This window comes from Neophocaena asiaeorientalis, unplaced genomic scaffold (assembly GCF_003031525.2).
Source record: "Neophocaena asiaeorientalis asiaeorientalis breed wild unplaced genomic scaffold, Neophocaena_asiaeorientalis_V1.1 scaffold282, whole genome shotgun sequence".
In the NCBI taxonomy this organism is placed as follows: domain Eukaryota; kingdom Metazoa; phylum Chordata; class Mammalia; order Artiodactyla; family Phocoenidae; genus Neophocaena; species Neophocaena asiaeorientalis.
In genome coordinates this window covers 114,507-129,997 of record NW_020172595.1, presented here as the reverse complement: position 1 = coordinate 129,997, position 15,491 = coordinate 114,507, and the positions used below count along the sequence as shown (strand labels likewise).

The 15,491-nt window shown below is 53.9% G+C and overlaps 2 protein-coding genes across 3 annotated transcripts in view; both read right to left on the bottom strand.

The window, feature by feature from the left end:
• TNXB (tenascin XB) overlaps window positions 1–192 on the bottom strand; it is a 56,059-nt gene extending 55,867 nt beyond the window's left edge. For both annotated transcript variants that reach the window (XM_024738634.1, XM_024738635.1), the window contains exon 1: window positions 75–192. The gene's annotated coding sequence lies outside the window, so the exon portion shown is untranslated. The remainder of the gene's footprint in view (window positions 1–74) is intronic.
• A 5,563-nt stretch (window positions 193–5,755) lies between these two features.
• Window positions 5,756–15,490, bottom strand: ATF6B (activating transcription factor 6 beta). Its single transcript, XM_024738636.1, has 18 exons — window positions 15,421–15,490; window positions 14,968–15,047; window positions 14,750–14,828; window positions 14,410–14,501; window positions 13,761–13,896; window positions 10,788–10,873; window positions 10,512–10,647; window positions 10,290–10,421; window positions 9,995–10,128; window positions 9,147–9,332; window positions 8,963–9,054; window positions 8,331–8,510; window positions 8,062–8,169; window positions 7,795–7,876; window positions 7,521–7,591; window positions 7,188–7,299; window positions 6,962–7,046; window positions 5,756–6,442 (listed from the first exon to the last, which is right to left on the bottom strand). Exons 1-18 carry the CDS (start codon window positions 15,488–15,490, stop codon window positions 6,195–6,197), a joined length of 2,109 nt encoding a protein of 702 aa, XP_024594404.1. The 3' UTR covers window positions 5,756–6,194.
• Between the last annotated feature and the right edge of the window lies 1 nt (window position 15,491).

The following is a 15,491-nucleotide window of genomic DNA, read 5'->3' as shown; positions in this document are numbered from 1 at the left end:
TCATCTCACCCCCTCCAGCCCTCGTCCAACCTCCCACATCCTTTCCTTATCCCATTTTTACCCTTCCTCCTCACCCTAATTTCCGTCCAACTTGACAGCTCCATCCTCATGCCACTTCTCCTTTTCCTCCACCATTTCTCCACCTGTTGGCCCTGTTCTCTGTTTTCTCCTCTCTAGCAACACCCTTTCCCATGTCAAGGCCCTCTCCCTCCTCCCTCCCCTGCACCTCCCCACCTCTTCCCAGCTGCCACAGTGCTCCAGCTTGGATCTTGCCCCATCTGTCTGTTGCCCAGCACCCACTCCTTCATCCCCCAACTAATTATCTCCCGGCAGGGCAGGGAGCATAGGGGATGGGTGGCAGGAGGAAACCTCCCTCCCAAGCCTACATCTCTCTCCAACAGGGGCCTTCCCTTGTCCCCACCTCTGCCCCTGCCCGGCCCCATTGCTGCCACCTGCACTCTCCCCTTTTCTTGCCTTGTCCCCGTGCCGCCTCTTCCCATCTGTACTGTTCAATCTCTGGTTCTCAGCTCGGGATCAAGGACCCCTTTTCATTCTCTCACCTCAGCAAATTCCTAGAGAAATGACGGATGAGGCTTGGGCACTGGCTGGACAAGGGCTTGGCTGAAGACCAGGACATAGGAGACTTGGGAAAGAAGGTGGGGTTCAAGGGAGACAGGGAAGGGAAGCCCGAAAGTTAGGAGGTTTAGGGATGGAGAAAGAGTGAAAGGCAGGTGCAGATACGGGGATGGGGGCACAAATGGTGAGGTGACGTTCTGGAAAGTGGAAGAAGGCTAATGTCTGGGTGCTGCAGGGGAGCAGGGGTAGGGAGAGAGGCATGGGCTGGAGGAAGAGGTCACTTTGATATCGGGCAGAGACAGGAAGACTGACCAGAGGGCAGGGTGGCAGACACACCCACATCAGGCTGCTGGGCTGCTTCTCTGGTCTCATTTCCCCATGTGCTTTGCCACTCTGACAAGGGGCTGAAAAGGAGACTTTGGCCAGAGGAGAAATAGCCAGGCTGAGGGAGACCCCATCCCAGGCTTCACACGGAGGATAAAGTTCTTGCCACCCAGCTACAATCCTCACCATTGAGGAGTAGCTTGGTCAAGTCACAGGTCATGGGTGAAAGGGACGGGCAGGAGGCTGTGTGTGCCCGATTCTGCCGCTTGTGTTGGGGCACAGGTGTCCGTACCCTGGTCAGGTCCCCAGGGTCGTGGGTGTGGTGATCCTGGGTCAGGGCGTGCTGGCCCAGCACCTGGCTGTGCCCTATGTCCCGTGAACTCCCAGTGGCTGAGGGCGAAGGCTTGCATGTTCCCTCACGTGGGTGTCCCTGTGTGTCCGTGTGTCTGGGTGTGTGCGGCTGTTTTTTTTTTTACTGGCTTTGATGGGGAGGATGAAATCAGCTTCTTGGATAGAGCTGGGCTCAGCTTCCTTCCTCTGCCTTGGCCCGAAGCCCCCAGAGCCTGGAATAGGTAACAGCTTCCCTCAGATCTCCAGGCAGGGGTTGGGGGAAAGGAGATGAAAGGACGAAGGAGGGTCTGAAACAGCATTATGTGGAGAGAGCAGACTGCAGAGAACAGATATTCTCTGATACCCCAGATTCTAGTAATTCTAATGGTCATATCCTTTTTTTTTTTTTTTCTTTTTGGTCCTATACCCTGTCTTTGTTTTATTTATTTTTTATTTTTATTTAAATTTTTATTTAATTTATTTTTTTGGCCACACCACATGGCATGTGGGATCCTAGTTCCCCAACCCGGGATCGAACCCACACCCCCTGCAGTGGGAGCATGGAGTCTTAACCACTGGACCGCCAGAGAAGTCCCTTGGTTTTATTATTTAGGAAGTATGGTCACCACAGGTATACTTGGCCCAGACAGTGGCCAGAAGACCCTGGAGAGAAAGAAGCAAGAGCTGAAAGGATGGCCCTGGGGTGTTTTGGAAGTCCACTTCTGAGGAGAGACGGGATGCCAGAGTCAGAGAAGGGTGCGGGACTCCAGACATTCACAAGCTCACAGGGCATTAGAAGAAGCCACTGGAGGCCTGACAGACATAATTCCAGGTTCTGAGATAATCATTATCCAAAATGTCATCCACGCCCTGGATTTCAGGCTCTTGGAGGAGCTTATGTCTTATATATGTTTGCATTTTATCAGAAAAGCACTGGGCCTCGCATAGAGCAGGTGCTTCATAAACGCCTGTCAAGGGCTTCCCTGGTGGCACAGTGGTTAAGAATCCGCCTGCCATTGCAGGGGACACGGGTTCGAGCCCTGGTCCAGGAAGATCCCGCACGCTGCGGAGCGATTAAGCCCGCGCTCCACCACAAGAGAAGCCACCGCAGTGAGAAGCTCACCCAGCGCAACGAAGAGTAGCCCCCGCTCTCCACAACTAGAGAAAGCCCGCGAAACTAGAAAAAAAAATTTTATAACTAAAATAAATAAATAAATGCCTGTCAATACTGAGCTGTGAAATGACTGGGAGAGGAGGGTGTGGCAAGAGTGTCTGGCAGGGAGCCCCAGGGCAAAGGCAGGGAAGTCCAGTGGTCAGAGCCGGCTTGCCTTCACTGAGGTGTCTCAGGCGATGGGCAGAAAGAAAGGCTGGGGTCTTAGCAAGAGCCGTCTGCATGCTCTGGCTATTCTCTGAATCCTCAGTCCAGGTGTCTTCAGCTCTGGGCCTCCATCCTTGAATGAAGCTCCAAGTTCCTGTCCTACCCTCAGGAGGATAAGGGATAAAAGGTACAGCAAGGAAGGAAAGGGAAAGCCCCTTAAGGAGGAGTCAAGGAAGACAGAAGAGTAAGGGCAACTGAGGGCAAGGGCCTGAAGGATGGGGAGAGGGAGCAAAGAGAGGCCAGGGGCTGCGATCCAAGGAAGCAGTCCCAGACTCGGGAAGATAGAAAACAGTTGTACTGGGCTTCCGTTTACAAAGCCCTTCCTACACCGCAGCACGTTATTAATCCCACTTTGTGCTGAGGAAACAGAGGCTCTTAGATATTAAGGGACTTGTCCTGGGGACTTCACTAGTGGTGGTGAAGGTGGGCCTCAGCCCAGGTTTTCTGATTTCAAAGCCTGTATTCCTCCCCTCCCACAAGAACAGCCCCAGAGAGACTGAAGACTTAGGGAAGAAATAAATGAAGGGGCTTCCGGTGGACTTGTTTGAGAAGAAAGGGTGGGTGATGTGGATTTTTGAAACTTCTTTCCGCATCCAGTTTTTATGTAGATTCAGAAGAAATTGCCAAGTATAAGTCAGGGGGCGGGCAACGCTCCATTATTGAGATCTGGGGGGAGGGAGATGGTGAGGAAGGGGAATGTGGAGAGAAAAGATTGAGCCTGAGATTAAAGATGGGAGAGAACTAAGAGGTCGGGGCTGAAAAGGGGGCAAAAGAGCCACAGGAGGAAGGGTCTGGACCCTTAAAACTTCCTTTGCCTGGAGACATGGGTGTAGGGCAAAGGGAGGGGGGAGGACATTTCTATCTCATGACAAAAGAAAGTCACACAATTATTTTGTTCTCTGCTCTGGGGCGGGTGGGCGCCCATATTTACCAGAGGGACCGAGGTCGCTGTAGCAACCACACATCTGGGCCCCGGAATCCAGATGTGCTATATCCAGAAGCCATAGCAGAACGATGAGGCAAACATGTGAGGCTCTCCAGTGCTGGCCCCACAGCTGGGAAGAGGACAGAGGACCGGAGTGGGGAGGTGAAGGGAGAAGGGGGGTCAGAAGGAGGAGGAGAGGGCTGAGGCGGGGAGAAGAGAGGAAGTCATGGAAGGGGACAGGGAATGTGGACAAAGGAGTGGAAAGGGCCATGGAAACGGGGTGGTGCACACAGGGTTCGCAGCAGGAGGAGATGAGAAGACCCAGAAAAAAGAAAGGGAGCAGACAGTGAAGCAGAGGGGGAGGAAGGGAAAAATACAAAAACAAACAGGTGAACAAAGAATAAAGGGTCTGAAAGAGAAGGTGATGACTCGTGGTGGGTAGAGGGCAAAGAAAGGCAGGAAAGAAGTCTAGAGAAAAAGAAGAGGGAGAGACAGTGGGTCAGGGGTGATAAGAGGAACAAAGGGCAGACTCTGAGGAAGGAAAGCAGCAGAACTGAAAGATAAAGAGGGTCTGAGCCAGAAGGGGGCCAACAGGAGGTGCAGGAGTGACAATGGCCAGCATGCTGCGGTGGCCTTCGATGGGGCTGCAGCTGGAGACCCACGTGGGCCTGAAGGGCGGCAGACTGACCTGCCTTCCCCCTCCACAGCACACCCACTCTCCACGCCTCTCCTGGTCCTTCCCACCACCCATGCCCTTGGCCAAGAGAGTCTGACTCTCGGTTCACACCACAGTGCCAGCTGTCCCTTGCCACTAAGCCAGAGGAGCTGTATGCCCCACCCCAGAGCACCCAGTCTGAGATGCCAGTACTTCAAGCACTTTCCTGAGCTGGGGTCAGGAAAGAGAAAAAGCGATGGGACAATGAAACAGTGATGGACCCAGATGGGAGAAAAGCGGAACTGAGGAGAAAAGGACAATGTAAATGGAGGGAGAAAAGAGCAGGGGAGGAGAGAAAAGTGTGTCCACTAAGGACCAGGCAGCCTGCACGTCATTTTTCCTCCCCACATCAACCCTGAGAAGTAGGTAGGAGTACCCCATTTTACAGATGAGGAAACTAAGGCTCAGAGTGTTTGTTACCTACCAAGGACACCCACTAACAAAAGGCAAAGCAGGGACTCCAACTCAGGTGCTCTGCCTGCAAAATCCCTGTTCTCCTTGCACTCACTGCCTGGATAAGGCTGGAAACGGCTGGAGGGACCTTGGGACAGGAAGTGCTGGCGGAGGAGCCAGGGCTGCCCTCTGGAGGGAGGAGAGGCCTAGTTCCTGGGGGCCCTAGGTTCCAGGTTGCCATAGTTACTTGGTCTGTTTTCACCCCAAACACAGTAATGGGGAAGCGGGGGAGCCTGGCTGAACACGTGAGGTTCTTCCCGCTTTCAGCCCTCGGCTTATGGCCCGGGCAGCCCCTGTCCAGCCACCTGGGCATTGAGCCCAGGCCTAGCCCACACCCTCCCGCTGACCCAGGACACTCCTGCAGGGCCAGGCCCGTGGTGCTGCTGGACAGGAGCTGCTGATGGGGATCCCCCTCAGGCTGAGTGAGACTCGGCCCCTCACACGTTGCCCTGTTCCCCTTCCTCCTAATTAGAAAACACAGCCTTTCCTGCTGGCCCCATGCTCCTCCTTTTCTTTCAACTGGACTCTCATGTTTCAGTTTCCTCCAGTTTAGGGCTAAGGAGATGCTCCTCAACGTGCCCCTTCCCTCCAAACACTGCCCCCTTCTCCACTGTGTCTCCTCCTTTCTGGGCTCACAGCCCCTGGCCCCATCTCCACTGTTAGTTCAAGCTGCTAGTCCTGGAAAGCAAGGTGGGGGAGAACCTGCAAGAATGCAGAGGACCCAGGGAGGACGCTCACCCTGAAGGGCGTGGGGCCCCCTGTCCTTCCTGTTTACTCAGACACATTCTGGGATCTGCATCCTCCAGCCTGTCACGCCATGGGACAGCCCTCCCCCACTCCCCCACTCCCCCGCTCCCCCGCTAGACAGCAGACATACCCGCGTTGCAGGAGTGGGGATAAGGGGATGACGTGAGCTCTGCGATCACACACCCACCCCACCCCAGAGCCAGCCATGTCTTCAGTACTTGATTCTCTGAACCCTGGCCCTATGCAAGTCACTTTCCCCAGAATTCCCCGTCACGAGCCAGTTAGGCAGGCACCATTCCTTCAACTCTCTCCAAGTTGTTTATTTAATAATAAAAAAGAAGATATGCACATACATACACCTGACCTCCCTCCACCTCTCCTCCTTGACTCTCAGGAACTAACTCCAAAATGTAAAAACTTCCCTAGTCCTGCCTGGGGACTAAATTCCCACCTCCACCCCCCAAACAGAAACAAAAGAATAAAGAGTGTACAGGAGCCCACCTACCCCAAAACTTAAGCTCATTCAACACCCTCAAAGAAAGAAGCAGGGACACGGGGTTCACAGAAATGAGGAGCCCTATATTCCAAAAAGGGGTGAGAAGAGAGGAAAACTTCCCCCCACCTCCAAATAAATGCTTAACCCCCATACCCTGTCTTTCCTTTACCAATTGCCCCCAGCCCAGGGATCAGGAAAATTCGAAACAGTCCCACTTGGTCGCCCCCACCCCCTGCCCCCCAGTTCTAAGTCAGTGTGAGTCGTAGAGGTCAGGGATGATTGAGGTAGAGGGCTGACGGGCGGCCTGGTGGGCCTGGCTGGCTGCAGAAGCTGGCAAGGGGCCACCTGTGGCATTGCCCGGGCTTGAGGACGGCTGTTTTCGGAGTGAGGGGGGCACCGTGGAGGTCTTGATGTGGATCACCCTGGTGTCCATGACCTCACACTCGATCTGCATCATCTCCTCATAGTCTCCCGGGGGCCCCCGGCCTGACAGGGTCTCTGCGAGAAGCGGGGAGTTAGGGAAGAGGAGAAGGGGGAGGCAGACGGAGAGGAGGGGTCAGAACGGTAGAGGTGGACAGTGGGGGAAGGGCAGTGGCGAGGAAGCAGAGCCCCAGTGGGAGTTAAATGAGAGGGGAGGGAGGGAGGTGGCGCAGGGGGAAGGAAGGAAGTCGGGAGACAAATGACACTGATGAGTGTGAGGTCACAGGGGAGAGGACAGCAAGAGAACAAAAAGAAGAGACCGGCAGGCTCCCAGCCCACAGCCCTCTGCCCGCACACCCTAAGCAGCTTCACCGAGGGAGGACCCGCACCTTCATCTTCCTCCCAGCAGTGTCCTGCATTTTATTTTTCTCTCCAGACATTTCTGGCTTCTTCTCACCCATGCATCTAGCATCTCTCTAGAATTACCACTCCTGTCCCCATCTCCCCCCTCAACTCCTCATGCTGGGTCTCCCCACTGGAACTTCCTTGTTCCTCTATTTCAGGACCCCTCCCCACACTGGGCAGAGAAAGAATTACCATTGGGGGCCATGGCGGGCATCACCAGGGACATCTTGGGCCGAGAGGTCTTGTTGTGGCTGATGGCTGGGAGCAGCAAGTGGTCCTGGGAAACAGAGGGGCCAGGCTGGGAGGGTGGAGGAAAAGATGTTGACAGGCTCCCCGGCCCTACTCTACAGCCTCAACCTGCAGGCAGACTGCTGGGGAACCCAGGGTGACGGGGATGGGGCCAGGAGGAGAAACTCACCCTTCGGAAGGAGACAACATAAAATGTGTCTTCCCGTCGGTCAATTGCATCCAGGAACTCTGGCTGCGAACGGTCTGGTTGACGATATAGCTGCAGCTGGCCCACAGCATCCCTAGGTGGGCAGGGAAATGGGATTGGCGAGGAACTAAGCCCAGTGCCCAGTTCCCAGTGTGGAAGGGGGAAAGGATGAGAGAAAGACAGGAGACCCCCAGGGGATAAGGGGAGCATCACGCCATTGGTGGCAATGATGATGAGCACAGGACAGCTCCTGAGGGTATAGCTCTTTAGGGTGGAACCTCACTTAACAAATAAGTGCCCCCGCCCAAGACTCACCTTTCTGGGGGCCCAGGGGGTTGGGTGGGGACTGCCTTAACTGGAGGCAACTTCTTCCATAGCTGAGACTTCTGGAAGGAGAAGTATCTGAGGATTTGAAGAGGGTGGAGGAAAAAGGGAAAAGAAACAGACAGCCCCTGGGAGCTGACGCCACCGCACACCCACCCTCCTACTGCCCCCAAAGCCCCATAACAAGATGCCCTCTTAAAATCCCCAGGACATTCAGCCCTTGTTTTCAAGTTGCTTTCCTTGAACCAGCCCCACCCCCTCCTACCTGTCTCTCCTGTGGCCTCTGGGGCATCTTCCGCCGGCCTCTCTGGTGGCGTTGGACCCAGCCACTCAGCTCATCAGCAAGCCTGGGCAAGCAGAGGACGGGTAAAACCTCTGTGCCAGGCCAAGACTCCCACTCTCCTCGCCCACACATAGGAGGGAAGAGAGAGGGCACAGAGAGCTGGTGCTTCAGCACACAATGACAGCCAGGCTGTCTGCGGAGGGGCCTCGGGACAAGAGGGAAGACGCCCCAGTTGTGAATGCCCCACACCTCAGGGACTCGGTTCTGTTGAAGTGCCGGCAATCAGAGGAGAGGAAGAGCTGGTCCAGGTCTCTCAGCAGCAGCTCCTTGGTGCCCCCAGGGAAGGCTGTCAGGTTCCTGGAGTGAGGCAGGGACGAGGCAATGACCTGAGGCTGCCCAGTGCTCTCCCATCAACGGAGAAGGTCATGCTGGCAAGAGAGCAACTCCAGCTCCCCTCAAAAGGAAAGTTCACTCTGGGGGAGAAGACACACTCAAAAGAGAGAGGGCCCTCTCCTCACCTGAAACTTGGCTGGCCCGTGGAGCTGGGCTGGGTCTCCTTGGGACCCTGGGAGGGATGCTGGGGGTGCTCGACTCTGTGAACTGGCTCTTGCGCCGAGAACTCCAGCAAGTGTCTCTGGGGTCGAGGCTCCTCTCTGCTCATCCGAGGAGAGATGGGAGCTGGAGGAGGCTCACTGATGCTGTGGATAGGAAAGGACAGAGCACGAGGAAGAATTCCAGCTTTACTGAGGGGCTAGTTAAGGGGGAGGGCTCTACAGATAGCCCGCCTGGTTCCGATCTGTATTACAAGACTGAATCTCTTCATCTGTAGGACGGAAAGAGAGAAGTCCCTACTCATCGAGCCAGAAAACATGAGGAAAGGAGAGTGCTTAACCAAGGACCCAGAACTCACTAAGCACTTAATAGTCACTATTTTTATCAATGTTCTCACCACCATCTCCTCCAGGACATAACACTTATGAGAGCAATGAGGGAACAAGAAGGGACTGACTGGATACACCCACCATCAGTGCCAAGGACATCAGAGCTGTCTGTGTGCAAGTAATGAAAGTGACTGTGCCAGAGCAGGCAATCAGGCAGCCGGCGGGTGGGCTCCACCCAGAAGGCTCCGGGGAGGCAACGAGGGTCTCACCTGACAGGCCCAAAGTTGAAGGCAATGAAGAGAAGGAAGACCATGATGCAGACCACCTTCCTGTTTCCAGACCCTAACTTGAGCTCGCTGTTCTAAGATGCAGAGAAAGAGAGAAGCCAGAGAGGGGGAGTCATCCCAAGGAGCCCGTACTCCCACGGGTCTCCCAAGGACACCCGGGTCTTACCTCAGCCAGCAGGGCCTCCAGCCGCCGGCGGAGGGCAGCATTCTCCCGCCGGAGCTGCTGGTTGTCGGCCAGCACAGCCTGCAGCCGAGCTTCCAGCCCCTGCAGATACTCCTTCTTCTTCCTCCGGGACTGGCAGGCCGACTCCCGGTTCTTGATCATTCGCTGCTGCCGCTTCAGCAGCTTTGCCTGGGCACAAAAGGGTCAGAGAGAGAGGGAAAGAGGGGAGGGAGAGGGGCATCACACCCTCCAACTCCAGGGACCGATCACCCAGAGCTCACAGGGGCCACTCTCCTGCCTTCCTAACCTCTACCTACAGAGCCAGAGAGAGGTTCTCCCTCTCTGCCAAAACATTCCAGGGAAGGGGCCCTTCTCTCAACCACTCCCTAATGCTGTTCCTCAGCACTGAGAGAAGTTAGACTATAGGAAGAACTTCCCCCATCCTGGTTCTTGGTGGAACCTCAGTTCCTTTCCTTGATGGGTGGTCTTCCTTCTTCTCAATTCTCCTTTTTAGTACCCGAAGTTGACGCTTGCTAAAATTAGAGAACAGTTTACCTGGTCTTCCCCTAGGAAGCAGCCTCCCTCTTCTCTAACACAGGATGACTCCCCTGACTTTGATGTACTAAGACCACGCCCACCTCTCCATCTGCAGGGGTAGCAAACCCAAGGATCCTAAAACTACACGGAGTAGATACTCATATATAAAAGAGGTCCACGTTAACCTTCAGGACCATCTTACGGGCCTGCTTCCTCACTTTTTGCTCCCTTCTCACTCCACAGTTCTCTCCCATGACAGTTCTCTTCTCTTCCCATTACTAGCCCTACTCCTCTCCTCCCCAGTAAATGCTTACATCCACCTCAGGCGGGCAGGAGTTCCCAGGCATGGGAGCTGGAACAATGCTCTTCCTCTCAGGCCGTGGAGCAGGGGGGGTCAGTCCCTCAGGCTGGACTCGAATAGCACCTTGGATGAGAACAACTGGGGACACTGGGGCAAGTGGACAGGAGAAGGAGGTCAGAGAGCTGGAAGTCAGGTGGGTTCCTTGTGTCCACACCCACACCTGAGCACCCAAGTGTCGGGAGGCTCAATGGCTGTGAGCCCCCTGAGAAGGTCAATCCAGGCCACCTCCTTCTCTCCTTCTTTAGTACCTGGGGGTGGCTGGACAAGGGGCTGCAAAAGGACAGTGGTGCTGGGAGGCACAGCTCTCGGTGGCAACGGGACAGTGGTTATCACCACAGGTTTGGGCTGCAGTGGTGGCTTCCGGGCGGGCAGGGGTTTGCCTGAAGGAAGGTGAAAGGAAGGAAGGAAGAAGAAATGTCAGGACTATAGGCCTCTTGCGAGAGACTCCAGGTGTCAGGAGGCCTCATTACCTGAGGAGCCATCAGAGGACAGGCCCATGCTGATCTGGACAGCTCCAAGTGGGGGGCCTGAGACATCCCGCAAGAGACACCCTTGAGGGGATGGGGACTCTGTCTTCACTTCCAGTACCTCCTCTCCTATAAAAGCCTACGTGGGGCATTCCAGAAGATATGTGAGTCAGGAGGAGTGCTGAGGAGACGGAGCTGAAGAAGAGAAAGCTCTCACACCTCTGAGAGCCAGAAGGAACGCACCGGCGTGCTGGAGGGAGGAAGGAAGTGGATGCTCACCTGGTTGGGGGACTCCGCAGAGAGCAGGGAAGCCTCTGAGTTGATGGAGGAAGATGGAGAGACAGGCTCTATCTTAATCTGGACATCTGCGGAACAGTGGGATGAGACAAAAAGCTGGATATCAGACAAACACTGAAGGAGAAGAGAGCTAAGATGGGGAAATGGGAGACATGGTCATTTCTCCTTGTACCTGCAAGGAAAACTCTTCTGGCCCAGGAGGGCAATCCAGAGGAGGGGCACCATGGAGCTGCTAATCTGCTGCCTCTCCTCCTACCTCTTTACCCAGGACTCCCTTTCTCCTTCCGTGGCCCCTATCAGTTGTTTTCACCGCTGCTCAGCTTCCCTCAAGGCTGTCCCTGTGCTTCTGCTCTCCCTCTTTCTTCCTCACACACCTTGTCCATTCACATGGAGGAGGCCCAAGCAGGAGGATTCGGCAGCATTCGTAAGGGCCCAGATTCCTGTCTGGCTGGATTTCCACCTCATCCTGGCCCAACACGATCACGCATTGCCACACTGACAACTGCCCAGTCTGCATCTCTACCCTTGACTGCCCCCCTGCACCCTGATCCTGACTCCCAAGCTGCCTGCTGGTCACTTCCTTTCTCAAGCCTCGCCGTTCACCCAAATTCAACTGGCCTTAAACAGGGCTCACTGCTTGTCCCTTCATACAGATTCTCTTCCTTCTGTCAGCCTTCAAAGCTCAGTCACCTCTGAGCCTTCATGGCTTCTGTTAAACCTATCTATAAAAAAAAAAAAAAAAAAAACCTATCTATAAGACCTGTTGATTGCCCCATGTAGGTGAACCCGTCCGAGGGCCAGATTCAGCCCTGAGGTCGATGGTCCACTACTACCTCTGGTCCACAGCACGCATTTTGATACTTAACTATATGATTGCCACTACTGCTATTTCAAAATGTCATAACTACTTATATATTTTGATAGGTAATACAGTCATATGATACAAAATCCCAAAGGAAGGAAGGGGAATTCAGTGAAAAGGAAATTTCATTCCCTTCCTTGTCAACCAGACACCCAGATCCCCTCCTCAGAGGTGACCACTGTTTGAGCTATTAACCATGTGTTATAAACCTCATGAAACTCTCCAAAAGCAAGGATTATGTCTTATGCTTCATGTCTATCAAAGTGATGGGTAAAGTACAGGCCCTCAAAAAATACCTAAATACCAGGGGAGACTCTGACTCCAAAACCACTATCCTTTGCAAAACCATCAATAATCTTTTCGCTGTTATAGACTTTTCAATCCGTATTTTGTTTGTCCTCTTTGTAACATTTAATCGTATGCTGGATATGAGCTGTTTGTCCCTCCAAATCCACTCTCCATCTTTCCCTGCCCTACTCTGAGGCCCGGGGGAAAACATGAATGGAGTGCACCTTGGGGCTTTCTTGCCTTCTAGCTTCTCGTTAAAGTTCAACCAAAGGGAGGCGGTGCTAGGAAACCCTGAAGTCGCTTTGAAATCAATAATCAACATGGGGGCTTCCCTGGTGGCGCAGTGGTTGAGAGTCCGCCTGCCGATGCAGGGGACACGGGTTCGTGCCCCCGTCCGGGAGGATCCCACATGCCGCCGAGCAGCTGGGCCCGTGAGCCATGGCCGCTGAGCCTGCACGTCCAGAGCCTACGCTCTGCGACGGGAGAGGCCACAACAGTGAGAGGCCCGCGTACCGCAAAAAAATAAAATAAAATAAAATAAAATAAAATAACCAACACGTCCCACACTGAATTCACCACGTGCTCCCTGACCAGCGGGCTCCTGCTCCTGCAGGCTCTATCCAGTGGTCGCTACCCTCACCCACCGGGTGGCTGCCCTAGCCAGAAACCCAGGCACACTCTTTCACCCCTATCTCTCTCTTCAACACCCAGGGGGGTCACTGCACTCATCCATTCTAATTCATGCTTCCTCAAATCTGCCTTCTTCTCAGCAGCTGAGTATCTTACTTGATTAATCGCATGAACCTCTTTCTTGGTCCTCCTTCTGCTTCCAGTCCTGTGTCTCGGCAATCCACTCTCTACTCTGCCACCAGAGTCCTCTTCCTAATAATATTGCTCTCCTGCTTGACTCTTCAAAGGCTCCCAACTGCCCACAGGAAAAAAGCTAAGAGTCCCTTAGCAGGGTTCCTACCTGGCCCTGCAGCCTCTGCATCTCCTGGCCCTTCTTTACTACCCCACCTCACATCCTCTCTAAAGAGATGCAGGTTCCTTACAAACACAACCAGTCCCCACGTTCTCCTTCTGGCTAATTCCTATGTGTCCTTTGAAACTCGGCTCAGGAAACCCCTCCGCCTAGAGTACACCCTTGAGCCAGCCCCAATCGGGTGAGAGGCCCCCTCTTGTGAGCTTTCAGGGTGCCTGTGACAGGCTCTATCCTAGAATTAGTACACCTTGCTTGGCTTTCTTCCCCCCACCACACTACAGGGGCCTCAAGTCAGTGTGGTGGTCAACGTGTTCTTCACCTTTGCAACTCCAGCACCGTGTCCAGTATCTGGCATGGAGTAGCTGCTCAATAAACATATAAGAGTAACTAAACTCAATAACGCTTTTCAAAACAGCACAAACAATGTTACTTGTAGAATCCAGGAGTTGGGTATATGGTATTCCAACTTTTCTGTATAATAAAACCTTCAGGGGGAAAGTCACATAGATAAAAATGCCCTAAACTGTCTGCAAGTTTATGCAAAGCAACAGGAAGTTAAATCACATAACAGGTGACTAGGAACAAGAAAAGAAAGAAAAATCATCCCCATTTCTTCCGTGCTTCGCTGGCTGTGATTTCCTGAAATCCTCCCTCCCGCTCCCGGCCTCTCTCCTGGTTATCTGCCATTTCTCCTCCCCACCTTTTCCTCCCCGTCCTGCTGACTGCACTCCCGCTTCCCATACACACGTGCGCGTGCATGTGTGTACACGCATACATACACTCTACCTTGGTAAAGCCTGAGGATGGTGCAGGCTCTTATTACCTGAGGCATCATCAGAGGTGGGGCCCACATTGATCTGGACGGTTTCAAATGGGGATGTTGGATCATCTCCCAGGAGGCAGAGTGAGGGTGTCAAGGACTCTGACTTCACGACCAGCACCTCCCCTACACCAGAGGCCTGGGTACGAGTCAGGGTAAAGCAGGGGGGACAGAAACGAGGAAAGAAAACAAAGGACATGTTGAGAGTAAGAGCAAGAACAAAAGCTTTCGAGCTTACAAATCACCAATTACTTGACATTCATACTCAGCATCTCCCTAGGCTGTGTCTGGCCCCTGGTTCTCTCTTTCTATTTTATTCTGGGAGGGGTGATGAAGTCTCATGATTTCAAATATTGCCTTCGAGTGGACAAGAAAAGTTCCAGAATTCTCAGCAGTTAACAACTCTCTTCTTCCCAGGCCCCCCATGGCTGCCACATTTCTCTGTATATTAAAAAACTCCACCTTCAACCCTAGACAACCAAAGAATGGAAATGTGAAAAATGAGGATATAAAAGAAATGGCAAAGGCAGAAAAGAAGCCTCCCACCAACACCCCATGACTCACAGCACACAAATCATTTCCTCAGCATCTATAGGTGAAGTCGAGGGAGCTGAGTCCCTGCCACAGACAGTAGGAGGGAGATGACTCTCACCTGGCTGGAGGGCTCTGCAGAAAGGCGCGAGGATTCAGAGCTGAGGGAGGAGGAAGAGGAGGGGGAGGATGGCTCAGACTTCACCTGAAGATCTGGAGAGAAAGGGGTTAGAAAATAACCTGGAAGCAGAGCCTGACAAGAGTCCAAAAAGTGCCCAGGATTATGGGGTAAGGACCCCTCACTGGGGCAAGGGGGAACGAACACATATAAAGAATCAAAGAGGGAGAAGAGTACGCAGGCAATCAGGTGGAGGAAGCGTGAGGATAAGAGGAACTGCAGTTTCTGGGAAACAACGGAAGCTCAGGGTTTCTGGATGAGGGAATCACACAGGGTAGCTTACCTGGGAAGATAGGCAGAGAGTCCCAGGGGGGTTCAGGAGGGCTGACATCCATCCCCAAATCCAGGGAACTGCTGCCAAACTGAATAAGGGAGCATATTAGATGGCAAGAGTGTGAGGATGAAGGGGTGGCTCCAGATGACCTCAGGCCTAGGGATGAGTCCTGGTTCTGCGACCACCCTCACCCACCAATCGTAAAAGACCAAGCTGGGGAGCGATACCGGGACATCCTGCTCCGGGCAAAGGAAGAGCTGCGTCTGCTCCTCGGCCACTTCATCCAGGCCGGTGTATAAGGTGCTGTCTGCAAGAGGTGCGGAGGGTCGGGGGGTCTTCCGGTAGCGCAGCTTTCGGATCCACACAAAGCCCTCGACCCATCCCTCATTGGCTCGGCTCGGTCAGACCCACCGCCCGCCCACTTGAAAAGTGATATAGCCAAAGAACTTCAGCCCCTCCCTCCCCGACCCCGGAACAACTCCATATTTCCGCAGGAGCGGAGGTCTTCCCCAACTCCCGCATCCCCCGAAAGCACAACTAGCCTCCCGTTCCGCCCTCTTTCAGATGGTGCATTCCGTATTTGCCCAGCCTTCCTCTTTGGGCCTCCGCTTCCTCCTGCGTGCCTCAGGGTCACAGTACGCCACAGCCCTTTCCCCTCCCCGAGGCCTCACTCCGCGTACCCCAGTCCTCCGGGCTCAGCAAATTGTCGGTGAAAAAGCGCGTCGGGTCCGCAATCTCGCTGAGGAGCATC